Here is a 27227-nt window from a genome sequence, read left to right as displayed (position 1 = left end):
CTGCCACAGGCCCCATTTTCAGTCCCTGGTTTTCCTTGGCCTTACCTGTGTCCAGAGGGGCTTCCCTTGCACTCTGTTTGTGTGCTTGATCTCTGGTTTTGCTGTTTCCAAGAGCAGGTCTTTGCATTGTTTTCTTTCTTTTTTTCTTTTTATTGATTCATGGCTGGTTTGGGAACTTTTCTGCAGTTTATCAATTCTGATCATGACCTCCAGAGTGCTTCGAGCTCTTAGCTGCTGGGCATCCTTTCAGCTTTTAGAAAAGTACTTTCTCTTCCATTCTTCAGGCCATTAATGAAAAGGATGAATAGAAGCATTCCTGGACTGAGCTCCAAGGGCTGCTGCGTGAGGCTTTCTCTTGCTGTGACAGGGAATCATTGAGAGCTGCCCCTGAAGTGTGTGTGTGGGAGTTGCTTTGGTTTGTCATGAGCACTGTGCCTTGTTAAGGTGAGCTCACCTCATCTGAGTTCTCTGCTCTGCCTGGGAATGTGGGATGGACAGAGAGAAATCCTGCTTTAGCACCACTGTGCTGGTTGGAGGTGTGGTGGCAGAGCTCTGGGGATGAGGATGTGTGCCCCGTTCCTGAAGGCTCAGGTGATTTTCAAGAGCTCTCCTGAGTCTTGTTTGGTCTGGGGCTGTTCAACAGCAGTCACTGAGACCAGCATCACTCAGAGGCAACCCTCTGGTTACTCAGCCCTACTTTCCACTGAGACCACCCCCCAGGTGTCTGCTTTAGTAACAGAGGGGGGACCCATGTCTGCAGTGTCCTCATTCCCTTTGTTTCTCCATAGGTCTGTCCTCAGTGAGAGTTGGGCATGTCTGTATCTGACTAAGGTAGTAAAAATACATTTTTCTCCTTCAGCAATTCCAAGTTCTTTGTCTTGTTGCTCTGCTGTGGGGAAAAAAAAAAAAAAGACTTGCTCTGGAAAAAATTAATTGCACTCATTTTTGTCCCTCAACAGTGTGTCGCTGTGGGAGCAGTTGCAGGACACTTCATTCTGCTGAGGCTCTGCTGGTCACCTTCTCAGCACGAGCTGAGCTTTACTTCTACTGAAATACATTGAAGTGGAGAAAACATCACTGTCCAAAGACCACCACCAGCTTTAACTGCCTCTGAGTTCTGTAAGTACTGAGCTGCTGTCTTCGGCTTTTTGAATTTTAAGAGGCTGGTCCTTTCCTGGAGTGCACTTCCAGCCTCTGTACCCATGGGTGCAACTGTGGGATGAAGTTTGGGCCCCATTGAGTTCAAGGGCAACACAGAGTTCCCATGTGGTTATCTCTTCCTCCTCTGAAGGCTGGCAGCTGGAGGTACCCAGCCACAGCTGTTTGCTCAGGCTGTGCTCCAAGGACATCATCAGTGGGAGGGAGAGAAGCTGTGCCCTGTTTGTTGTCTTTTAATGGTCCATAGTTGGTGGTGGGTGCCATGACCAGTTCCTTGAGAGAAAATTCAACCTCCCTAAAGAATTCCTGTGGTTTCTCTTGGATTCTTCCTTCCTTATGGCCTGAAGCTGTGCCAGGGGAGGTTTAGTTGGAGGTAAGGAAGCATTTCCTCACTGAAAGGGTAATTGGGCACTGGAATGGACTGCCCAGGGAGGTGGTGGAGTTGGTGCCTCTGGAGGTGTTTAAGGAAGGGTTGGATGTGGCACTTAGTGACATGGTCTAGTCAGTGTGGTGGTGGTAGGTTATAGGCTGGGCTTGATGATGTCAGAAGTCTGTTCCAGTCTCAGTGAGTCTGTGATTCTCCCTGGGGAGCTGCATGCTGTAGTTAAACACTGGTAAAAAGTTGTGTTCCACTCTGGGTTGCAGCTCTGTGATGGATCAGCTGCATCCCGAGTCCAGTTTGCAAAGCCCTTTGTGCTTCGTGGGGTGCCAGGAGCTGTGTCACATTCTAGGTGTGTGCTTGCTGATAATTCTGTAGGCTTTCCAGTGAGCAAGTTGTAAGAGTCCTGATTATGCTGCTTCTCTGTGCAGTCAGACTCTTTGCCCAAATAATTCAAAAGCTTGCTGCAAAGAGAAGAAAAGGAAGATGGAAGGAGGATTTAGAAACCTTTGGATCTCTGATATAGGTGGGAAGAAGATGCTTATGTTGATCTGGGCCAGGTATATACCTAAAAGCAGGATTTTTTTTTTAATGCCTGTCTAGATGAAACCCAAATAGTTTCATTAATGAGAGTTTTTAGAGGTTTAACTATTAATTTTAGCAGTTTTATTTCAAGCATGCTTCCAGAAAATGAACATATTTTTTTTTCCACACAAAATGCTTTAATGTCTTCCGTGGTGGTGCTTATTTGCCAGAAATCTATGTGCAATTATTTCTTATGTACCAGTTAAATCCATCAGCCAACAGATGTCAAGTGTAGCAAAAATGCTATAATAATATTATGGTCTAATAATAGTTCTAATGATTCTAATTACCTGGCTTGGCTTTGGAGAGAGGCAGAGTCGGGAATTAGTGCAAAGGAGATCTTTAACCTTCAGCTGCAGAAGCAGGGCACGGACAGAGGTGTCTGGGCTGCACCCACGTCTCCACGTCAGACATCCATTCTCCTTTCCTCCAGCAGACTGCCAGGCTCAGACCTCACTCTTGGTGGGTTCAGAGGTGGAGAATTGTAGAATCATAGACACAGAGATGTGGTGCTGAGGGCCATGGTTTAGCCCCGGCCTTGGCAGAGTTAGAGGATGGTTGGAGTCGATGATCTTAGAGGTCTTGTCCAACCTAAACAATCTGTGATGCTCTGTGTGCCAGCTCTGTTGTCACTCCCAGTGCCTCTCCACCACTATAGTTTTTCTTTAGGAAGGACTCTGGGCTGCATTTCCTCTGTTCCAGTGGGTTTTGTCCAACCTTGTCTTGTGCTCTGTGGTGTCTTGGGGTTGTAGAACCGATAAGGTGATGCATAATGGATCACCCACAGCTGTTCCTTCTAATTGTGTGAGGCGAAGGTGGTGAGGAGTCCCTGGTGCACAGGGAAGGATCCTTTCATCAGAGGAAGCTCTCCATAGGCTGGGAGCTGACAGGTTTTAATGATTAGATGCCAGGCTGACCCTTTCTCCTTTCAACAATAGATTGAGCGTGCTGATGAGAACTCAGGAGGACCTACGGGAATTTGGCTGTCGGCTGCTTGATCCCTGACATGGGCAGCAGCTGTGAATCTTTTACTGTCTTCCTGTAAAATGGATCCAGAGGTGCCCTTGCCAGCTTCTCTTGTTCGTTTCCAGCTGGCTGGTAGGCTGGCAGGCTCTGCTTCTCACAAAAGCCCTGCCTGGCAGCACTGCACATGCTCGGCACACGCAGCACACCTTTCCCAGGCCCCACACCGAGGAGAACTCTGCCATCCTCAGCCTCTCCTCAGGGGAAGTTTGTTTCCTTGCTGGAATCTGGGCCTCCATCCCTGCATCACCATGGAGATGGGGCTGCAGGAGCTGCAGGACCCAGCCTTTTCCAGGCTCATGTGAAGAAGGCTGTGAGAATGGGCTGTGCTGGGTTAGGGCAAATGAATTTTCAGAGTAAACAATTTGTCAAAGAACACTTGGCAGCCCCTCAGATGCTATTAAGGAAAAGACAGGTCTTGGATCTCTCCAAGCCTGAGCTGTAAGGCTCATGTAATATTCACTTGCTTTTTAACATGCTGCTTTGCTTTGCTCACCACCAGGCCTTGCTGCCATGACTGGTGCTGACTCACTAACCTGCTTGTGCTTACCCTGAGAAACCAAAGCTCCCTTTGCTTCCCTCCTCCCTGTAAACATTAGCAGTGTGTCATAGAATCACAGAGTTGTTTTGGTTGCAAAATCCCTCTAAGATCATCCAGTCCAGCTGTCAGCCCAACACCACCATGGCCATTAAACCATGTCCCCAGGTGCCATGCCTAGGCATTTCCTGAACACCTTCAGGGATGGTGACTCCACCACCTCCCTGGGCAGCCTGTGCCAATGCCTGACCACTCTTGCAGGAAAGAAATTGTTCCTAATCTCCAACCTAAACCTTCCCTGGCACAATTCCTGGCCGTTTCCTCTCATTCTATTACCTGATGCTAGGGAGAAGAGACCAACTTCCACCTCACTGTAACCTGCTTTCAGGGAGCTGTAGAGAGCAATGAGGTCTCCCTCAGCCTCCTCTTCTCCAGACTGAACACCCCCAGCTCCCTCAGCTGCTCCTCCCCAGCCCTGTTCTCCAGACCCTTCCCCAGCTTCCTTGCCCTTCTCTGGATGTGCTCCAGCATGCCTCACCCTGCCCCAGCAGCACCTTGCTGCATTCTTTTTCTCAGTCCCATGAGACTCCTGATGTTCACTGCTCCAAGCCAGTTGCAAGGGTTTGCTTCCCTATAGCCAGTGTGGCTCTGGCTGGGTTTCCAAAGGGTGTGCAGGTGCTTTAGGCTGTCCTCCACGCAGAGGAGCACCCCAGAACCTGAAACCTCCTTGTATTTGGTGCCACTGCCCTTTCTGCCTGCCTGCCTGCCACTAGCACACCTCTTAGTCTATTTTCTGGTACACAGAGAGCTGCCTCCACCAGGCCTAGAAAAGCCCTGCAGCACCTCTCTGCCTCATTGCCTCCACATCTCATTTCAGATTTCATCTGTAAACATCTCTTTGCCCTTGCTAAACACTGTGTCTTTTAATTTCTCCCTGCAAGAGCATTATTTAATTTGTGAATGTTTTTGGGGACGTTGTTTGAGGGATAGGCTCTGGAGCTGTATTTCATTCACTGTAATGATCCACTAATGGGGGCGTATTTCAAAGCCAGGCTCTGCACTACTGTGGGGTTTAATTAAATTTTGTTTTTCAAGTAGGCATCAATAGACAGACAATAACAAATGGTGGACAATGTGCTTACAGAACAAAGACACTCCATTTTCTTCTCCAAGACTGTGGAAGTGAAAATGTATAACCCTTAGAATGTACTTGGCCTGCCCACGAGTGCAGCTTTAGTGCAGTTACTCACTTTAAGGGAAAGTGTTTGTTTTTTTTTTTTTTTCCCCTTCTTAATTAATTTTCTTCATCTCTTTCCTGCCCACAAAATAAACTGTTACACTGTAGGAAGCTTCCAGCAGGAGTCTTGGGTGATCTAAGTTGTGCTGCATGCGCTGTGCTTAGTTTGTGTTATTGCTTAATCACAGAATCATAGAATGCTTTGGGTTGGAAGGGACATTAAAGATCATTCAGTTCCAACCTCCTGCCATGGGCAGGGACACCTCCCACCAGCCCAGGTTGCTCAAAGCCTCATCCAACCTGGACTAGAACACCTCCAGGGAGGGGGCAGCCACAACCTCCCTGGGCAACCTGTTCCAGTGTCTCCCCACCCTCACTGGAAAGAATTTCTTCCCAATCTTCAGTCTCAATCTCCCTTCTTCCAGTTCAAAGCCGTTGTCCCTCTTCCTGTCACTCCCACCCCTTGGCAGAAGTCCCTCCCCATCTCTCCTGTAGCCCCATCAGGTACCGGAAGGCTGCTCTAAGGTCTCCCCAAGATTCTTCTCTTCTCCAGGCTGAACAGCCCCAACTCTCCCAGCCTGCCCACATAAGGGAGGTGCTCCAGCCCTCTTTGTGGCCTCCTCTGGACCTGCTCCAGCAGTTCCATGTCCCTCTTATGCTCAGGGCACCAGAACTGGATGCAATGCTGCAGGTGAGGTCTCATGAGAGAACAGTAGAGGAGGAGAATCACCTTCCTCATCCTGCTGGCATTGTGGATTGCAGAAATGGGTCCTCACCAGGGTTACAGAATCATAGAATGGTTTGAGTTGGAAGAGACCTTAAAGATCACCAATTTCAACCTGCCTTTGTTTGCTGGATGTGGAATGTGTCAGCCACTTGGGAGGTGAAAATGATGTTCTTGTACCCAACTCAGGAATAAGCAAGTGGCTCCTGAGTGCCTTTCGTTCCTTTTCTTCCAGTGAGGGTGGAGTAATAAAGTACAAAGTGCATGCAGGGAAGCTTGGAAATCTGCTCAATGTCAGCAGGAGGCTGCTGGAAATCATAATGGCACTTGTACAAGTTTTCTAGGGGTAAAGAAATTGATTGGTAGTGATGTAAATGGGCTCCTTTGTTTGGTTTTGGGCAGAGCCTCGCTTGAGGAGCAGAGTGAGGTCTGCTGGCTGGAGGATCCTTGGCTTCTGACTGGTTTCTGGAGGCTGGCTCAAGGTTTGTTCTCTCTTGGCGGCTGGGAAATTGTCCATTGTTTAGGAGCAACCAGAATTTGCTGAGGAAATTGGTGGGGGTGTTGGAAGTGGAGGATCTTTAAGGTCCCTTCCAAGCCAGCCCATGCCATGGTTCTCTCAATTCCTTCAGCAGATGCTGCTGATGGCTGCGGCTCACGGCAGCGCTGCCCGGGAACAGCTCGTGTCGTACTGATGGGCTCTAAATGAGGAGTGTGCTGATCTTAAGGAGCACTTGGGGCTGCCACAGGCCAGCTAGGCTTCTTGGATTCCTCCTTCGGAGTTTGGCAGCCGTCTGCTGCAGGGAGCAGAGTGGTCTCATAAGAGTTTATTTGATCTGACACATGACAAATTGTTTCTGCTGGCGGGGACTTGAGGCGCAGTCTGTTCGCTGGCAGACAGGGCTCGTGGGCACTGGGGAAGTTAGGGAAGGGAAACCTGCCCCCCTTCTCCTCCTCTTAGAAGGGAGGTTTAGCCCACCTCCCATTCCAGCCTCGTTTTTGCCAGTTGTTAAGTCGTGCTGTTTGCTTAGATGATTGTGTGCTGGGTGTTCCTGCGGGTTCTCATTGTGTTTCTCCTTGTGCTTTGGTGTGTGGGACAGAAGAAGAGATCCCAGCTGCCATTAAAGACAATTCCTTAATTTGCCTTTTTTAGGGCACCCTTTTAACTGTGTAATGAGGAGCTGAATATTCTTCAGCAGCGGAAGAAGTATATGTCCCCTGTGAGATACTGTAAATACATTTTAGCTGTTCTATTACCTGCAGTTTTGAGAATATGTCTCCTAAGCATTTAAATCTTGTGTTCCAGACTTGTCCCAGGGTGAGGAATAACCCTGATTTGCAGCTTTGGGAATAATTACCATGTTCATTCATTTCTTCTCTTCCCTCCTCTCCATCTATTACTGCTGCTGAGAAAAAGCTCTCTTGATAGACTGGGTGCAGAGTGGGTTGAGCTCTGAAGAAAAAGCTTTGGGGGTGTTGGTTGCTGAGAAGCTCCCCATGAGCCAGCAGTGCCCTCATGCAGCCCAGCAGGCAGCTGTGTGCTGGGCTGCAGCAAGAGGAGTGTAGCCAGCAGGGCAAAAGAGGAGATCCTGGCCCTTGACTCTGCTCTGCTGAGACCCCACCTTGAATACTGCATCCAGTTCTGGTGTCCCCAGCAGAAGGAGGACACAGAGCTGTTGGAGTGAGTCCAGAGGAAGCCACAAAGATGAGGACAGGCTGAGGGACTTGGGGTTGTTCAGCCTGGAGAAGAGAAGACTCTGGGGGAAACCCTAGAGCTGCCTTCCAATACCTGAAGGGAACCTACTGGAAGGCTCCAGAGGGACTTTCCATAAGGGTGTCTAGAGACAGGACAAGGGGGAATGGTGTGAAGCTGAAGGAGAGCAGGGCTAGACTGGATCTTAGGAAGAAGTTCTTCAGTATGAGGGTGGGGAGACTCTTGAATAGATTGTCCAGGGAGATTGTGGATACTCCCTTCCTGGAGGTGCTCAAGACCAGGCTGGATGAGGCCTTGAGCAACCAAGTCTAGTTGAGAGGCATCCCTGCCTGTTGCAGGAGGGTTGGAGGATGTGATCTCTGAGGTCCCTTCCAGCCTAAGTCATTCTGTAGCGTGACAGAACCAACCTTTTGATAAGGCATTGGAAAATGTTGCCCAGGGAATGACCAGGGATTGGAACAGGCTACCCAGGGAAGTGATGGAGTCCCATCCCTGGAGGTGTTCAAGAAACCTGTGGCCATGGCACTCTGGGACATGGTTTAATGGCCATGGTGGTTGGGTTGATGGTTGGACTCATTGATCTTAAAGGTCTTTTCCAGCCCAAACGATTCTCTGATTCCCTAGATCTGTGCTGAAACAGGAGTGCCTCCTTGCTTGCAAGGAGAGTTGTGTGCTGTGGAGAGCGTCTCTAGCCCTGTGGTGGGCACCAGCAGCATTGGGCAGTGCTCAGGCAGGCAGAGCCTGCAGCCCCCCGGGCTGGCTCTCAGTGCTGCCTGCCCTGCGATTCGAGCAGGAGGCAGCGTGGGCAGCACAGCTCTGGGCAGCCCTGGCACACCTGCAGCACTGTGGTGAGGCAGGAGGCTGAAGGTCAGGGCTGCTCAGCCACCCGAGCTGCCCTGCCTGCTGAAGTGCTCTGCTCGCAGTGCCTGGCTGCTGTTATGAAACAGGAATTAGAGATGACAATGAGGAGCCAGGCACTGGGCCCTCTTTTGTCCAGCAGCTAAAAGCTGGTGCAGGGACTTTTGTGGAAGCCTGCTTTGCTTTGGTCCTTTCACCACCCCCCCTGCACTTCTCTTTCTTTCAGCACAGGCTGAAAGAGCTGGAGACTGGAGGCCACTGTAATTATGATTCCTTCCTGAACAGCAGAACAAATGTGCCACTGAATGCATGACTGACAGGGGGCTTGCTCCCAAAATACACACGGCCTGGCCCTGCTGCTGCAAACCCTTCCACTCCTGCCTGGCTCTGGGTGCTCCCAGACTTCTCGCTCCCCGGGTCGGGGTCAGTGCCAAAGCTTGTCTCGAGGTGTGACATCTGTGCTCACTGGAGGCTGTCACTGAGGCAGCCCTGCCTTGCCTAGCAGCTCTGTTTAGATGGCAGCTGATGGAGAAGCTCTGCAGAATAGTTTGTCACATGGTAAAATCTGCTTGTGGGAGGGGACAGATGAAGTTTGGGTCTTCATGGGACAAGCCCCCTCCATACAACTGTGTCTTGGCAGTGCTGTGATGGACTTGACGTTTCCCACCAGAGTGTGGAGGAAGGTGCTTGGGATGTTCTGCTCTGAGCAGAGAGAAAGTTTGGCTCTCACAGCAGGCAGGGAGGTGTTGAGAAGCTGGTGAAGGGTCTGGAGCACAAGTCTTGTGAAGAGCAGCTGAGGGAACTGGGGCTGTTTAGTCTGGAGAAAAGGAGGCTGAGGGGAGACCTCATGGCTCTCTACAACACCCTCAAAGGAGATTGGAACCAGGTGGATGTTGCTCTCTTCTCCCTGGTAACAAATGATAGGACAAGAGAAAATGGCCTCAGATTGTGCCAGGGGAGGTTTAGGTTGGGTACTAGTTAAAAACGCTTCCCTCGAAGGTTTGTTAAGCCCTGAAACAGACTGCTCAGGGCAGTGGTGGAGTCATCATCCCCAGAGGGATTTCAAAGACGTGTAGATGTAGTGCTGAGGGGCATGACTTAGAAATGTTGGGTTAATGGTTGGACTGCATGATCTTAAAGGTCCTTTCTAGTCTAAACAGTTCTATGATTCTGTGATTCTGCTGCTGCTGATTGAACCCCACAGCTCTGAAGAGCAGTGTGCATGGTCGTGGAGCTCAGGAGGGACCTGTGGACTGGGAGCAGAATTCCTGCTTGGAAGGTTTGATACTCTTGGGTCTCTCTTCATGACCCTCCATTGTGCACACCTCTAAGGCCCGGACTGGCAGTTCAGGCTTCTGTAGTGAAGAGGTTGCTTGAGCCATGTGGCCCTTGCAGCCCTCGAGCATGGTGACCATTGTGAGTGACTTCATAGAGGCATAGAATGGCTCAGGTTGGAAGGGATCTGAGAAATCATCTCCTCCAACTCCACTGCCATGGGCAGGGATGCCTCTCAACTAGACTCAGCTTCTCAAGGCCTTGAACACCTCCAGGGAGGAGGCATCCACAACCTCCCTGAGCAACCTATGCCAGAGTCTCCCCACCCTTATATTGAAGAACTTCTTCCTAAGCTCCACTCTAGCCCTGCTCTCCCTCAGCTTCAAACCATTCCTCCTTGTCCTGTCTCTAGACACCCTCATGAAAAGTCCGTCTGCAGCCTTCCTGTAGGCTCCCTTGCTGGCATTCGTGGAATTGCTGTTTCCCAACCTCTGCTGGGATTCAGGAGCTGTACAGAGGCAAATTCCCTGATCTGTCACCGTGGTGTAAGGATTGAAGGTTGAGGAGCTCTTTGAAGCAGCAGTGCAGCCTGTTCTGCCATGACAAGGTGTTGCTGAGTGTTGCTGTGGCTTTCCTTCCCCAAGGAGAATGCTGCTTTGCACTGGTCACAAGCAGGGGCTCTGCTGCTTGCTGAAGAGACCAAATGAGTCTGCCCAAAGTCTGCCCCTCATGAGCTGAGATGCTGAGGAACTCCAGCTCAGCATCCTTCATGTCTAGGCAGCACAAGGAAAGAAGGAACCAGGAGTCACTTGGGGGATCAGAGCTCTGCTTAGCAGAGACAGGATGACAGCAGGAAGGTCACAGCCTGTGTGGATGATTTGGGCCATCTAATAATGGCAGGCAGGCCTCCAGAAGGCTCTGAGAAGCCTCCTCCTCTGCTGGAGGACTCAGGCCTGTGTCTGCCCCCAAGGAAGTGGATCTGCAGCGTCCTGTGCCTGGCCAGAGCAGTTCTGCACTGCCTGAGGGATTGTTTAATTAAGAGGATGCTTCACTGTCACATTTTCAGCTATTTTTCCCTCTGTTGCTACAAGAGACATCTAAAATAGCTCTCCCTGTCTGACAAGAGCTGAGAAGGAACGTCTTTTTCAGCTGTGGACTCCTTGCATTTGATGGTTCTTTGCATGCAGGCAGTTCCCTTCCTTCCTTCCTGATTTTCATTAAGCTTCAAACGGTGCCCAAGGACCAACAAACCCTGGAGCACCTTGATCTTGGGTGCAGCATGAGCATGTGTCAGCCTATAAGCATCTCACAAGCAGGAAGGCAAAAACTCACTCCCCATGGTGGAGGTGGCAGATGATGAGGAGCAGGAGAGGGGAGGGATTGTGTTCTCCTTCAGCTTCCCATCTCTGTGTGTTCACTGCTGTGTTTGCAGCTCGTGGAGCTCTTTACTGCTTTTCCTTAGGAAAAGGTGCTGGAGGGATGCTGCCTGCTGCTGCCTGGTGGTTCTGCTTTGGCTTTGGGCTGGGGAAGCTCTTATCCTGAGGGAGCAGGGCTTGCTTTTAATCTTGGTGGGGAATGCCTGGGCAGAAGAATGGAAATCATTACAAGAGTCACTTCTAGATGATCACAATGGTTGTGTCTCAGTTCTCTCTTTGTTCTCATTACTGTCCTAGGGCTTTTATAATTGCTTGTGAAAGCCTTCCTCTGAGACCACTTTGAAAGTTCTAATGCAGTGAACAAAATACTCACTCTTGGATACTGCTTTGCATCCAAGCAAGATATCACTAAGGACCTTAGTGGAATGAGCCCCTTGTTTATAATTGTGGTCTTAGGAGTAGAGCAGCTGAGCCCTGGAGTGGGTTATGACTTGTAGAGATTTGGGACAAAGCCAGGAGTGGTCCTGAGGGAACCTGCTTGGCAGTAGGTTATGTTCAACCCCAGGGAGCTCCTGAATCCCAGCATGGTGGGGATTGGAAGGGACCTGTGGAGATCATCCAGTCCAACCCCAGTGCTAAAGCAGGGCACCCACAGCAGCTTACCCAGGAGCACAATATCCAGGTGGGTTTGGAGTCTCTCCTCAGAGAAGGAGACTCCACAGCTTCTCTGGGCAGCCTGCTCCAGGCCTCCAGCACCCTCACAGCAAAGAAGTTTCTCCTCCTGTTCAGATAGAGCCTCCTGGGTTCCCGGTTGTGCTTATTTCCCCTTGTCACTGGGTACTACTGGGCCCCATCCTCTTGCCCCCTACCCTTTAGCTCTTGCTGAGATCCCCTCTGGGGCTGCTCTTCTCCAGGCTCAACAGCCCCAGGGCTCTCAGCTTTTCTTCCTCACAGAGCTGCTCCAGGCCCCTCAGCATCTTTGTAGCCTCTGCTGGACTCTCTCCAGTAGTTCCTTGTCTCTCTTGAACTGGGGAGCCCAAAGTTGGACCTTACTTCTTATTTCTTAGGGCCTTACTCCTTATTTCCCTTCGAGGGAGGGTTTGACATTGGCTCATTAGGATTTTATTCTGGCTTTTGGTGCCAGTGGCTTGTCTGGCAGATCCTAAGTGGCTGTAGACCACAAGGCAGATCCCAGTGGCTCTCCAGCTGTTCAGATGGGATCTTGCCACAAAAATGGAAGCATAAGGAAGCTCAGCTTACTTGCAAGGGAGATCCTGAGCTGGGCATCCCAGCAGGCACCCTGTGCCACGTTAGTGCTGGCCAGAGGCTGTGGTAGCTCAGCCACGCGTTTGCCACCGGTGTGCTGTGCTGCTGCCTGCTGTGACCTGTACCTGTGGGCTGTCATATCGAGTGAGAGCTGCCACTGCTGCCTGGTGCTCTGTGGGGAGGTGAGGAAGTGCACTTTTCATCAACTTCCCAGCTCACCATTTCTGGTGGATCGATGGGGCTGCTGGAGGAGCCCTTCGCTTGCCCTCTGCTCCGCAGGGCTGCGGCTGCAGGCGTCCTTGGCGCGGGGCAGGCGGCGATCCCGAGGGAAGCCTCCGGACTGAGGTGGAGCTGACAGGGAGGGTGCTGAGGGGGACACACATGGGGGACAGGTGGCACGGTGTGGGTGCTGCTTGTGGGAGTTTTGTGCCTGGTACATCAGTGCTGGGTTTCGGTAGGTGCCAAGCCTGGATTCTGGATGTTTGTTAACCTCTTAACTGAGTCTCTTCATAGGGAAGCCAGCACCTGGCAGGGGAAGGAGGCTCTTATTCCATGTGAGAGCCACGGGTGAACAGCAGGAACTTGGGAGAGAAGAAAAAGCTGCTTCCAGAGTGGCTGGGAGTATGCCAGTTCAGTCTCTGGCTCTGTGTGGGCCCAACTGCAGTGGGATGTCAGGGTGCCCTGGTTAGTGTGGTGTGTGCTTGGTTTCCTGCAGGGTTCTCCAAGCTTGGGAATGCAGAGGAGGTAAAAAAACATGCACAGTTCTGGCAGCCTCCCAGGTTAGTCCAACCCAAGGTGTCACCTTGCACAGAGGGGCTGAGAGAAATGATAGATACACATGGAGGGGAAAATATCACTCAGCTGCGTGTGCTGGGTGTGGGGAGTTGCAGCAAGGATCAGGAGAAGGGAACAGGTACAGGCAGGAGGAGAGGAGTTTTCAGCTGGGGTTTGGGGATGAGGAGGGGGCAAGCAGTTCCTTGTGCTTGAGGTCAGGCAGTGGCAGCTTTCAGACAGATGTCTGTCCTGGAAGTCCATGCACATCTCTCCAGACAAGTCCTAAATTGGTGTAAATCAGTCCCAGTGCCCTGAACGTGCTGGCTGGCCCCGAAGCTCTGCAGAGTGAGGGTGTTGTGTGTGTGCAGAGCCCTGCCAGAGAGTCAGGTAGAAGCCTGTTTTTATCAATAATAAATGATAGACTCAGTCCTGTGGTCGCTGAGGCATGCTCTGTATCCTGAGTGGAGCAGGTTGCCCTGTCCTGGCTCTGACACTCCGGTGTGGAGGGGCTGAGGGCTGCGGTCTCTGGAGTCAGGCATCTGGCTAAGCTGCCTGGGAGAGTAGCCCCTCCTGCCATCACTGCTGAGGGGTGGGTGGAGAGAATGGTGCCAGCCTCACTCAGGCTTCAGACCACCAAGTACAGAGCTGGGCTGGTGCTCTCTGGAGAGCAGTGTTTGCTGTGAGCACTGCTTTCTGAAGGAATTCATTAAGTCAATCTAATTAATAGACTAAACGGTGTTTAATGCTGAGCCGTGGGAGGTTGGTTGTGCAAGGTCAGAGTTGCTGAAGCTTTATCCATAGATGACCCACAGCAACCCACTTCTCTACCCTGTGTAGAGCCATGGTTGGTGTCCAGAGCTGCCTTTGCTGTGCCTGAGCACTGCTGTGCCATCTCCTGTCGCTGCAGACGTCGGTGCTCTGCTCTTGCTCGCGCTGGCACCCAGCAGCACGTGCAGGAAGGAGCAAAGTGAGATGGAATCATAGCCAGGCTGCCTTTGGAGGGGTGATGTTAGCTGACAGCCAAGCAAGTAGCCTGCAGGGGTTGTTAATATTTATTGTTATTGTTTGTGAGTGGCAGTGATAAAAGTTGCATGATTTGCAGCGTGGGTGCCAGGCTCTGTAAGCATATGTTTCATAGAGGCATAGGACCAGAGAATGCTTTGGGTTGGAAGGGACATTTAAAGCGCATCCAGTCCAACCCCCCTGCAATCAGCAGGGATATCTGCAACTAGAGCAGGTTGCTTACAGCCCCAGACAACCTCATCTGTAGTGGTTCCAGCCATTGGGGCATCTACCACCAATCTGGGCAACCTGGGACAGGGTCTCACCACCCTCAGTGTCAAACATTTCTTCCTTCTCTCCACTCTGAATCTGCCTCTTTCAGCTCAAGCCATCACCCCTTGTCCTGTCACAGCAGGCCCTGCTCAAAAGTCTGTTCCCAGCTTTCTGATCAGCCCTTTAAGCACTGAAAGGCCACAAGAAGGTCTCCCTGGAGCCTTCTCTTCTCCAGGCTGTACAACCCCAACTCTCTCAGCCTGGCCTCACAGCAGAGGGCTTCCAGCCCTGCCAGCATTGCTGTGGCCTCCTCTGGCCCTGCTCCAATAGGTCCCTGTCTGTGCTGAGGACTCCAGAGCTGCCCCAGCACTGCAGGTGGGGTCTGAGCAGAGCACAGCAGAGAGGCAGAATCCCCTCCCTGCCCCTGCTGCCCACACTGCCCAGGACAGGCTGGCTCTGGGCTGGGAGCACTCAGTGTTGGCTCATGTCCAGCTTTGCACCCCCAAGTCCTTCTCCACAGGGCTGCTCTCCAGCCCTGCACCCCTGGCTTGGGTTGATACTGGGGATTGTCCTGACCCCTGTGCAGGACCTTGCACTTGGCCTTGTTGAACCTCATGAGGTTCCCCTGGCCCCACTTCTCGAACATGTCCAGATCCCTCTGGATGGATCCTGTCCCTCAGATGTGCCAACTGCACCATTCAGCTTGGGCTCATCTGCAACCTTGCTGAGGGTGCACTCAACCCCACTGTCTGTGTTCTGTTTCTGCTGTGGGTATCCTTCCCCTCCCTCCCCATCCCATCTGCCTTGTGTCAAAACTTCTCCCTGTGCACTGGTCCCACTTGAGGTCAGAGCAGGAGCTGCTGCCTGGGGCAGGCTGTGCCTAACCAGCAGAGCTCAAGCCATGATTTTATTCCTGCAAACCTCAAAATGTAGCCTCCTTGCTGCGTGGGCTCTCTGTAGGCAGCCAAATACGGGAAGGTGTTCCTACAACTTTTCCCTGGTGTGGGAGTGTTTTTAGCACACCAGAGCAGAGCCCTGGTAGGAGTAAATGAGGAGGAGCAAGCAAGAAGAATCAAAGTTGGGTTTGAGCCATTTCAGAAGTGGTGTCAGTGGGCAGGTCTGGATTGCAGCTGCAGCCTCTCACTGAGATCTTGGTGCTGGGTGGCTGTTTGCAAACAAGTGGTGCTCTCTCTCCTGTCTCTCACCCAGGTGTGTGAGGCTTTGTGCCCAGGTGGCATCCTCCAGCAAGGCTTGGAGGCTCTTGGTGCAGGGAACTCCTGCATGGAGCTGGGAATACTGGCTGGAGACACAAGTGTGCAACCCAAAGGCAGGACACCAGGAGGAGACCACACCTGGTGGGACCACACCTGGAATACTTTATCCAGTTTTGGGGTCCAGTTCAAGAGAGACAGAGACCTGCTGGAGAGAGTCCAATGGAGAGACAGCAGGATGACAGGGGGACTGGAACATCTTTCCTATGAAGAAAGGCTGAGAGACCAGGGCTGTTTAGTCTGGAGAAGAGAAGGCTAAGAGGGGATGTTACTAATGTCTATAAATATCTGAGGGGTGGGTGTCAAGATGAAGGTGCCAGGATCTTTTCAGTGGTGCCCACTGATAGGACGAGGAACAATAGGTACAAGCTAGAACACAGAGGGTTCCCTCTGAACATCAGGAGAAACTTCTTTGATGTGAGTGTGCTGGAGCTCTGCAGCAGGCTGCCCGAGAGGTTGCCTTTCAAGACCCATCTGGATGTGTTCCTGTGTGACCTGCCCTAGGTGGCCCTGCTTTGGTAGTGATGTTGAACTGGATGATCTCTGGAGGTCTCTTCCAACCCCTGACATTCTGTGACTCTAGGATTCTAGGAGCAGGGCTGCCAAGAACATCTTGACTTTGGCAGAAGCAAGTGCAACATCAGACCTTGAATGGAGCTGCACAGAGGCTGTGCCAGCCCAGCATGGTGCATCTGTCCCCAGAGAAGTCTGTTCCTGCCTGGGAGGAGCAGGGATCCCTGTCCCCACCCTGGAGGTGTTAGAGGCCAGGTTGGATGAGGCCTTGAGCAACCTGGGCTGGTGGGAGGTGTCCCTGCCCATGGCAGGGGGGTTGGAACTGGATGATCTTGAAGGTCCCTTCCAAGCCAGACCATTCTATGACTCTATGAACTTGGGGCTCCATCAGGAGCATTCCTGAAGGAAGTTCCTCGTTCTGTTTGGTTTTGCCATTCAGGACTCTTCTGCTTGTCATAAGGTGGGGGAGGTTCATCATTATTATTTTATTCTGGATTTAGGATTGATTTTTATTCAGCTCCAGCTCTTTGATCAGTCAAGCGGATTCAGGTCTCTGCAGGATCTTTGTAGTTTTAATGTTGGCTTTAATGAAGAGCCAATATTAAAGTTCACTCCTGCCTCCCTTTGGAAATGCTGCTGGTCCAGGACCTGTCTGTGGCAAGAGGGAGCTCAAACAAATGCATGGAGCAGGAGTTCCCTGGTGCTTCCCAGGTCCATGTCCATCAGCCATGCAGAGGCAGATCAGCTCACCTGGGCAGTGCCCCTAGGGCAAGTGCAGTTAATTTAAACAACTCATTCCAGGAACAAAAAGCATAAAAGGAGGAAGAAGAAGGGGAAAGAGTGGTATCAGAGATCCCTTTAAGGGGGGATATATTTTGGCCTGAACTGGTAAATTTGCAGGCAATATTGCAGGGCTTATGAAATAATTTTTTTGATGGAAAGCCCTTTAAGGTCGTTGAGTCCAACCATTAACCCAGGACTGCCAGGTGGCCATTAAACCATGTCCCTCAGCACCACATCTACACATCTCTTAAACATCTCCAGGGGCTGAATATCAGGAGATATTCAAGGTCAGGCTTGACAAGGCTCTGAGCAGCCTCATCTAGTGGAGGATGTCCCTGCTGACTGCAGGGGGTTGGGCAAAAGATGATCTTTGGAGGTCCCTTCCAACCCAACCCACTCTCTGATGCTATGAATTTCCGTGCTGCTCCCTCGATCCCCAGATGAACACAAGGATTGACCTATTGTTATTGCTTCCAGTTGACTGTGAGAGCAGAGCCTGGGGAGGGGGCTGAGGAGCAATCTGGGCTGTCTGTGAGCTCTCCTGGAGCAGCAGAGCAGGATTGAGATGAGGCTGCAGCCTTGTCTCTCACAGCGTGGGCCGGGAGGCAGGGCGTGGAAGAGTGGTGTGTTCCCAGCAGCAGAAGGCAGGAGCATCAAATATGTTCCTCTTGCTGACTTGCTTTGAACTGTCACCTGCCACTCCAGCAGCACGTTCAGGGGGCTGAGCAGCTCTCACTGATGCACAGCTAGTGACAGCAGGGAGAATGTCCCTGCTAATAGGTGACAGAAGGACACTGCCACTGTTTTGGTGGCCACCAGTGCAGATGAGAGGTTCTGGAGCTGTGGAGCTGAACCTCCCTGTGCTGCTGAAGCCAAGGACATTGCCTGCTCTGATGGGAAGAACGCTGCCACAAAGGCAGGTTTCTCAGAGTGTGAAACCTTCCCTTGCTCCCTAACACCTGATTTTCTTTGACATAAGACGACTATTGGGAAAAAAAACCCAACACCTCCCCCTGCACAAGGGGAATTTGTGGTTCTGCTGTAGCACTTCTGCAGCTGTATGTGAGTGCTTCTGAATAGCCATAGTGATAGAACATTTTGGGTTGGAAGGGACCTTTAAAGGTCACCCAGTCCAACCCCCCTGCAATCAGCAGGGACATCTGCAACCAGAGCAGGTTGCTCACAGCCCCAGACAACCTGACCAGGAATGGTTCCAGGAAAGGGGCATCTACCACCTCTCTGGGCAACATGGGACAGGGTCTCAGCACTCTCAGTGTCAAACATTTCTTCCTCTTTTGCACTCTGAATCTCCCTCTTTCAGTTCAAGCCATCCCCCCTTGTCCTTGCCCCTTTAAGTACCTAAAGGCCATGAGAAGATCTCCCTGGAGCCTTCTTCAGGCTTGAACAACCTCAACTCTCACAGCAGAGGGCTTCCAGCCCTGCCAGCACTGCTGTGGCCTCCTCTGGCCCTGCTCCAACAGGTCCCTGTCTGTGCTGAGGACTCCAGAGCTTCCCCAGCACTGCAGGTGGGGTCTGAGCAGAGCACAGCAGAGGGGCAGAATCCCCTCCCTGCCCCTGCTGCCCACACTGCTGGGGATCAGCCCAGGACAGGCTGGCTCTGGGCTGGCAGTGCCTGGTACCAGCTCCTGTCCAGCTTTGCAGCCCTAGCACTCCCGCAGCACCCAGCCCTTCACCCCTGGCCTGGATTGATACTGGAAATTGCCTTTAAATCAGATCTAATGCTCTCTGTGCAGGCAGTGTCAAGGCTTCCACCCTTTCTGCTTTGCAAGCTGCTTTTGGGTCATTTCTGAAGCTTCCCTGGACCCACAGAACCTTGGCTTTGGGAATCCTCCCATGCCCTCTGCATGTGTCGTAGCGAGACGCCGGCCTGTGCAGGAGCTTCAAACCCTTGTGTGTTTCACTTGTTAGCTCTTCCTGCCTACCTGGGACCTCAGCAAACTGCTAATTGTTGTGCAGATGTCATCTTGCAGGCAGGCAGGCAGGCAGGCAGGCATGGGGTTGTAGGCTTTCAAGAGGCTGTGCTGTCGTTTGCTCCCAGCCTTCTCGGTACACGTGAGCTCTATTTTTATGGGAGTGAAGGTTTTTCTTTCAGCCCTGCTTTGTTGAATTTCTTTTTCTTCTCTCCTCTCTTTTATTTCCAGGCTTGCAGGTAGAGTTTGAGGGATGCATCTATTTTTCATTATCCCAGTTTTTGCTGCTTGTTTTGTAACTATAGAGAGAGAAAAGAAAAAAAAAAAAACCAACCCAACAAACCAACCCAAAATTCCCATAGCCTGTGTAAGAAGCAGCAGTTTGTTGCAAGGTGAGTTGAGGGAAGGGCTGTGTGGGTCTGAGACTGAGGTCCTCACTATGGCCTTGGCCAGAAGGGTACTTGTCAGGTCCTGGACAACCCCAGGAATGTTCCAGGCTTGGGGCAGAGTGGCTGCAAAGTGCCCAGCAGAAAAGGATCTCTGAGTCTTGGTCATCAGCCAGCTGAATATGTGCCCAAGTGGCTGTGAAGGCCACCAGCATCCTGGCCTGAATTAGACCTCAGCAGTGATCTGTACGTGGCACTGGTGAGGCCACACCTTGAGTACTGTGTTCAGTTTTTGGCCTCTCACTTACAAGAAGGACACTGAGGGGCTGGAGCAAGTAAGCTGCTGAAGGGTCTGAATAACAGGGCTGGTGAGGAGCAGCTCAGAGAGCTGAGGTCTGGTGGAAAAGGGACTGCTGAAGGGGATCTTCTGGCTCTCTGCAACTCCCTGAAAGGAGGTTGGAGCCAGGTGGGGGTTGGTCTCTTCTCCCAAGGAACAAGAGTTATGACAAGAAGAAACAGCCTCAAGTTGCACCAGAGGAGGTTTAGGTTGGATATTGGAACAAACCTCTTGACTGAAAGGGTTCTCAAAGACTGGAACGAACTGCCCAGGGAGGTGGTTGAATCCCCACCTCTGGAGGTGTTTAAAAAAGGCAGAGATGTGGTGCTGAGGGACATGGTTTAGCACCAGCTATGGTAGAGTTAGATGATGGTTGCACTCAGTGATCTGAAAGGTCTTTTCCAACCTAGACAGCTTTATCATTCTGTGATCCTCTGGGAGCTGAGGGGGTTTGAGCCCAGAAATTCTGGTGTGGCTTTTCCAGAATCTGGGTGTTGGTCATAAACTGGTTGCACTTGCCAGTGCCCCAAGAGAGGGCAGGATTTGGCCACAGGTTGTCTTTGCCTGTCATCTGAAAGTGGCAACTTTTTCTTCTGCTCTATAGATTGATTTGGGCATGTGAGTCTGGTTCTGTGACCCTTTAGATAAGTGGAGACATTGAAGGAGGCTATCAAAGCAGCAGGTCAGAAATGCAAGGTGGTGCTTTCATGCACAATGTGAGTTGAGCAGGAGGAGTCATTGCTGAGGGGGGCTCTGGGTGTCAGAAGTCCAGATTTGCTCCAAGAGCAATTAATGGGGAACCCCAAATCTGCTTGATCTGGATTTAAGCTCAAAGCTAAGAAACTGCTTTTCAAGGCAGACCCTGGGTCAAAAGATTTTGGAAGCTGCAGATGTATATCAGATTTATAACTATCTTTGCTCCCTTGCTCTGCTGCTTTTTCCTAGCAGTCCACCTCTGACCAGCCTGATGTGGTGCTTTGCTTTTCAGTTTTGCTAGAGCAAAAACCAAGCAGGAGGAGGAAGAAGTAGTTGGTGTGTTCTCCCTCATATCAGGTGATAGAAGGAGAGGAAATGGTCTGAAAATGTGCCAGGAGAGGTTTGGGCTGGGGATTAGGAACAATTTCTTTGCTGTAAGAGTGGTCAGGGATTGGCACAGGCTGCCTAGGGAGGTGGTGGAGTCCCCATCCCTGGAGGTGTTCAAGAAATCTGTGGCCATGGCACTTGGGGACATAGTTTAGTGGCCATGGTGGGGTTGGGTTGATGGTTGGACTGAATGATCTTGGAGGCCTTTTCCAACCAAACCCATTCTGTGATTCTAGGTAACATATCAGAGTGGGGAGACAAGACAGCAGGAAGGGGTGGAAGGTGAGGGCTCCACTCCCTCCGTGTCCCCAAAGTCGACTGAGGGAAGAGGTCTTTTGGTGGCAGGAGTTGGTGTTGGGTGTGCCTGTGAGGATGTTTTCTGCTTTGTGGGATAGAAGATGGTTGCTTCAAGGAAGGGAAGGGGGAAAAAAAAAATCTGTGATGTGATGGACAACAGAGAGAGAAAGGAGGATATTTAGAACTGCATGTATGGGAGGAGATCCTTTAAAACCTGGAGAGGAATAGGAGCAGGCTTGATGGAGGGATGAGTAATGAAGGAGGGTTTGAACGGAACTAATCAGTCCCATCTTCTTTCAAAGGACCTCATTTGGTTTAATTTAGCAGTGTGTAAATTTAGAGCCAATCAAAGGAAACACTTCTCCAGGCTGTGTGCTGGCAGGCTGCTCCCTTCCCTACCCCAGCTGAGTGCTGGAGGTAGGTTTCAGGGCTGGCGTGGTGAGGCAGCGGGGGCAGGCGTGTGCCTGAGCCTGGTTACACCAGCACTGGTGGGAAAATGAGCTCCATGTGGGGCAGCTGGCAGCCACCAGAGCAGCACCCTGCTCTTTTCTCCCCTCTCTTGGTCACTAGGTGGTCTGTGCTGGGTCAGGGTGGCTGTATGACACAGGACTGCTTCGTGGTCTGCTGCAGGCACAGGCAGAGCTGGCTCCTGGACTCATGGGCCAGAGGAGATCGTGCTGTGAGGAGCAGGGAAAGCCTTGTGCTGTAGGAACCACCACCTAAACCTTGCTCACCTCTGCAAATGCTGCTTTCCTAAAAAGAGCTACATATGGATTTAGAGAAAACCTTGATCACGCAATCCCAGAATCCCAGCATGGTGGGGGCTGGAAATGACCCCTGGAGATCATCCAGTCTAACCCCTCTGCTAAAGCAGGGTACCCACAGCAGCTTCCCCAGGATCATAATGGCCAGGGAGGTTTGGAATCTCTCCAGAGAAGGAGACACAACCTCTCTGGGCAACCTGCTCCATGCCTCCAGCACCCTCACACCAAAGAGTTTTCTCCTCTTCAGGCAGAACCTCCTGGGTGCCATTTTGTTCCCAGTGCCCCTTGTCCTGTCCCTGGGCACCACTGGCAAGAGTCTGGCCCCATTTTCTTGCCCCCCCACCCCCTCTAGCTCTTGCTGAGCTTTGATCAGATCTCCTCTCTGGCTGCTTTTCTCCTTCTCTTCCCTTGGTGGCTGTAGCTCTGTTTAATTTGAATTGTCACAGCCTCCTCTGTGCTTGCAATGAGGCACAGACATAAAAAGCCTCCACAGGGTTGCAGTGATCTCTGTTTTTCCCTGGTGTTGTCATCCATGGCACTAACACAGAGATTTTAAACAAGACTTGCAGCTCTCTTCATATTTTCCAGGGGAGGTATCAGCCCCTGCAGGGTCAGCTGCTTTGTTGTTACCTGTCACAAACTCCATTAGCAGTTAAAATCCAGCCCCCCCTTGCTATCTGCTGTGCACTAACACCTCGAGCTGTTGTGTGTCCCGCAGTGTCACACCCCTGAACCCGTGCTGTGTTGCAAAACATCACAGAAAGGCTGCTGAAACTTGTGACAACATGGACTCAGAGATTGTTGGCTTTATTTCCCTTTGCATTTCAGGCTGGTGGAGATGTTTCACTGGGCTGGACTCCCCTCTGCTGCTGCCAAAGTCAGCCTGCTGCTTCTGGTGGTTGCTGTGCTGTTTTCCTGGTCAAGCCTGAGTGACAGAGTTCCTGTAAGTGTTGGCTGCCCTGGCCAGGAGCTGTGCTCAGAAACAGCTGTCCAGCCACTGGAGTCCCTGGTGGGGTGACAGGCTTACCTGGTCCTTCTGTAGGCCCAAGCAGGGTGTAGCAGAGGTTGGTGAATCACCTCTCCTCCACAGTGGGTCTGCAATAAGAACATCTCAGAAGGGTTTCTTTCTCCAGACTGCTTGCTGCACCCCAGGAACTCAGCAATGTGGAGGCTTTGCAATGGGGAGAGTGCAACTCAGGCAGCTCTGGCTTGCTAGGTGCCACTTTTTCTATTTGGAGTTGTCACACGTTCCCCCCATGGCAAGAGGCAAAGCTAATTATGTGGTCTAGTAGCAAGAAGAGGGGAAGAGCTGTCCTCAGTTAGGTTCCTCTGCTGAGTCACTGCAAGTGAGTCAGGCTTAGAAGAGCATCCTCTCAGGTCCTGTTGTCCCATGTGATGGATTTTGCTACTAGCAGTCTTGCTCTGAAGTGGCAGCTGAGCTGAGTGGATGCTCCTTGGCCCTTTGCAAACAGGTGTGCCAAACTCCCCTGGTTTGGGTTCTGCTTCTGAGCCCCAGGTGCCAGACCCTCCTAGATCAGTAGGCTCATAGAATCCCAGATTGGTTTGGGTAGGAAGGGACTTTTAATGCTCAGCTGGTCCAACCCCCCTGCAGTCAGCAGGGTTATCTACAACCAGAGCAGTTGCTCAGAGCCCCAAACCACCTGACCTGCAATGGTTCCAGGGATGGGGCATCTCCCACCTCTCTGGACATGCTGGGACAGGGTCTCACCACCCTCAGTGTAAAATATTTCTTCCTTCTATCTGCTCTAGATTTCTCTCTTTTAGTTTAAACCATCACCCCTTTGTCCTGCCACAAGAGGCCCTGCTCAAAAGTCTGTCCCCATTTTTTTCTTTAGAGGCCCCTTTAAGTCCTGAAAGGCCACCAGAAGGTTTCCATGGAGCCTGCTCTTCCCCAGGCTGAACAGCCCCAAGCCTGGGGCCCACCTGGAGTCCTGTAATGATGAGATAATTTGTCTTTATTTCAGAGAGGGGTGGGAGGAGGCTGGAGGTAGAGCACAGTCATCCCAGATGGAGAGCAAGCACTGGGACAGGCATCCAGTGATAGGTGCCCGAGTTGGCTGGCAGCCTGAGGCTGAGGTTCAGGCAGGATTAATGAAGTGGGTTGTTAGCTCTGCCTGTGGCAGGGAGGTTGGAGGAGATGATCTCTGAGGCCCTTCCAACCTAAGCCATTCTATGATGACCCTGATCTGCCACTCTGCTCTTGTAAGAACCCACCTGGAGCACTGTATCCACCTCTGGAGGCCCTGACACGAGAGGGACATGGACCTGTTGGAGAGGGTCCAGAGGAAAACACAAAGGTGATCAGAGGGCTGGAGCATCTCCCTTATAGTGACAAGCTGAGGGAGTTGGGTTGTTCAGCCTGGAGAAGAGAAGGCTCCAAGGAGACCTTAGAGCAGCTTTCCAGTACCTGAAGGGGCTCCAGGAAAGCTGGGGAGGGACTATTTTAAGGGCTGGGAGTGATAGGATGAGAGGCAGTGGTTTGAAACTGGAGCAGGGTAGATTTAGGGTAGACATTAGGAAAAAATTCCTTGCTGTGAGGATGGTGAGACATTGGAACAGGTTGCCCAAAGAAGTTGTGGCTGCCTCATCCCTGGAGGTGTTCAAGGCCAGGTTGGATGAAGCCTTGAGCAACCTGGGCTGGTGGGAGGTGTCCCTGCCCATGGCAGGGGGTTGGATCTGGATGACCTTTAAGGTCCCTTCCAGCTCAAGCCATTCTATGATTCTGTGATTCCCCTTTTCCTGCACTGCCCTGCAACAGCTCTGTGGTGGCCACATCCCTCCTTTACTGCAAACAGACCTCAGGTTGTCTCAGAGCCTCCTTGCTGAGTCTTTTCAGCTTGCTGCAGTTGATTTCAGGCTGACAAAGCCAGGAGGCTTTTTGCCTGTAAGGAAATGCTCATTGTTCTTTAGAAAACAGCTTGCTTTCTACTATTTTAATTATGAAAACAAGCCAAAAAAAAAATGAGGACTCTGCCTAATTTCTTTATCAACGAGGAATCACTTTTTTGCCATAAATACTGATGAAAATGGAGGGTAGCAAAGGAGCTGTGAGGCCAAGCAGAGGCAGAAACATTGTAATGAAGCAAGTCACATCCTTTTATTCTTACTGCACATTTAGAGCTGGTAAACATCAGCCATCACCATTATGTGTTTTAACAGATACAACACTGGGAGGCCTGTTGGTAAATTTACAGTGCCTTGTATCCTTAAGCTCCTGTTGGATAATAATATAGTGGCATAAATAAGCTAAGTAATAACTGCTCTGAGTCATTTATTTCAGTCCTGTTGGTGTCTTGGCTCAGAAAACGTTACCATTGATTTTCATTAGTGGAACCTGGCTTTTGATGCTTCTGATTGCTACTGAGCTTTAACCATTTGTCATCATCTGAACACTTGGAAGGCCCTGATGCACAGGGAAAGCAGGAGTGGAGCTCTGCTTCCTGGTCTGTTTCCCAAATGTCAGTCCCTCCTGACAGTTTGTCACCCCTCTTTGAGCGCTGCCACGGTGGGGGCTAATTCATAGAACCATAGAATGGTTTGGGTTGGAAGGGACCTCCAAAGCTCATCCAGTCCTACTCCCCCTGCAGTCAGCAGGGACATCCTCCACTAGATCAGGTTGCACAGAGCCTTGTTGAGCCTGACCTTGAATATGTCCAGGGATGGAGCCTCAACTACCTCCCTAGGCAACCAGTTGCAGTGTTCCACCACCCTCCTGGTGCAGAACTTATTTCTAACATCCACTCTAAATCTGCTCTGCTCTCATATCAAGCCATTGTCCCTCATCCTGTCCCTGCAGGCCTTTGCAAACAGTCCCTCTGCAGCCTTCTTGTAGCCCCTTTCAGGTACTGGAAGGCTGCTTTAAGGTCTCCCTGGAGCCTTCTCTTCTCCAGGCTGAACACCTCCCTCAGCCTGTCCTCATAGCAGAGGTGTTCCAGCCCCCTGATCATCTTTGTGGCCTCCTCTGGACCTGCTCCCTCAGGTCCATGTTGTGCTCAGGCTGGTGTTCCTCTTGCTCAGAAAGCCTCTCCAAGGTTGGATATAATGGATCTCTGCATGTAAAGCACCAGGTTCTGCTAGAAAATACAGACACATTTTTTTTTTGCCAAGAGATGGAAAAGGTGGAGGCAGAACATGGTCTAAAACTTCCACTTAACCTCTTAATTGACCTTTTTTTCTTTTTTTTTTTTTTTAATTTCCCCCCCCTCCCCGTGAAAACTGTTCTAAGGATTAATATCAAAACACGTCCTGAAGTGAGCTGTGACTCTTATTCTAATTGCCCACACTTAGGAGTAATCTTCCCCTGGTTATTTGAAGTTATTCAGCGGTGTCGTCCTTGGCGATATCAGCAGCTGATAATACTCCCTGCAATGGAAGCTGAGCTGGCTGGGGCCAGCTTATCTGTCCCTGTGAAAACCAGCACAGCAAAACCCTGCTTGCAGAGCACTTAATAGCCTGGGGTGAGATAGCACCAGGTCGTTACTTGCTGTGTGCTCTCCATAATTTTACCCCTAGCAGTTCTGCCTGACTCCTACCAGCTCCCTAGGGAGCCTTTGCAGTCCACCATGAGGTTTCCCTCACAGCAAGGAATTTTTTTTTCCCTGCTTTTCATCCTTCTCCTTTTTTTTTTTTTTTTTTTTTTTTTTCCCCACACATTCACAGATTGCATCAGGTTGGAACCAACCTTCAAAGGTTATCTTGTCCAAGTCCCCTGCAGGCAGCAGGGACACCTCCAACTAGATTAGGCTGCACAGTGCCACGTTGAGTCTGATCCTGAATGTCTCTAGGGATGGGGCTTCAACCACCTCCCTGGGCAACCTCTTCCAGTATTTCACCACCCACATGGTGCAGAACTTCCTCCTGATGTCCAGCCTAAACCTCTCCTGTTCCAGTTTCAAACCAATGCCCCTCATCCTATCACTCCAAGCCCTTCTAACCAGTCCCTCCCCAGCCTTCCTGTAGGTTCCCTTCAGATACTGAAATGCAGCTCCAGGTCTCCCCAGAGCTTTCTCTTCTGCAGGCTGAGCAGTCACAATTCTTCCCTCTGTGTAACGTTGCACCCCCACGTGCCAGCTGATCTACCACACCTCTGCCATCCCCATGCTGCACTTCCTGTGTGGGTGGTGATGGAATTGCTGCCTCATTGTTTTAAAAGCCTGGGAGGACACTGGGAACAGGTGGGGAAAAGGAGGCTCCTGTTTTGAATCCTGTGGGCAAGTCGGTGTGTTTTCCCCATGTCCTATTTCGGAAAGAGCTGAACTATTTTAGCTGAAATCTTCTCCAAGCCTGAAATAAATGCATTTAAGAAAAAAAAAAAAAAAAAAGAAGAAGACAGCAAACCCAACAAACCACCCCAACGCTGGAGGCCTTCCACTCGTGTGGAAGAAATTCAGCTGAAGGAAAGTTAAAAGTTTGACATATTTTTAGGCAGGGGAAAACAGGGGCTGCCAATGTTACACAACCCTGAGAACAGCCAGGGCTCCTGCCTCTGCCTCTTTCATAGGTGAGGTTCTTGCTTTTTAAACCTGCAGCCTGCACTGGAATAGGAAAAGAAGCTGTAATTGCTTTGTTCAGCACAAATGTCTTGCTAGTTATGCATCTTTAACCTTTAATATTGCTTTAAATCTAAATTTAACCGTGTGGAAAGAAGCTCGGAGGTCACCAA

At 51.0% G+C, this 27227-nt stretch overlaps 1 protein-coding gene across 1 annotated transcript in view; it reads left to right on the top strand.

Moving 5' to 3' along the window:
- The first annotated feature begins 1081 nt into the window (after nt 1-1081).
- The window catches only part of SIL1 (SIL1 nucleotide exchange factor), a 116395-nt gene continuing 90249 nt past the window's right edge, over nt 1082-27227 (top strand). Inside the window, exons 1-2 of the mRNA XM_054389205.1 lie at nt 1082-1119; nt 22373-22487. Coding sequence (XP_054245180.1) covers nt 22383-22487 — 105 coding nt within the window. The 5' untranslated portion in view covers nt 1082-1119; nt 22373-22382. The remainder of the gene's footprint in view (nt 1120-22372; nt 22488-27227) is intronic.

The sequence above is a fragment of the Indicator indicator genome, chromosome 18, assembly GCF_027791375.1.
Source record: "Indicator indicator isolate 239-I01 chromosome 18, UM_Iind_1.1, whole genome shotgun sequence".
In the NCBI taxonomy this organism is placed as follows: Eukaryota; Metazoa; Chordata; class Aves; order Piciformes; family Indicatoridae; genus Indicator; species Indicator indicator.
This window is presented reverse-complemented; position numbering and strand designations above follow the sequence as displayed.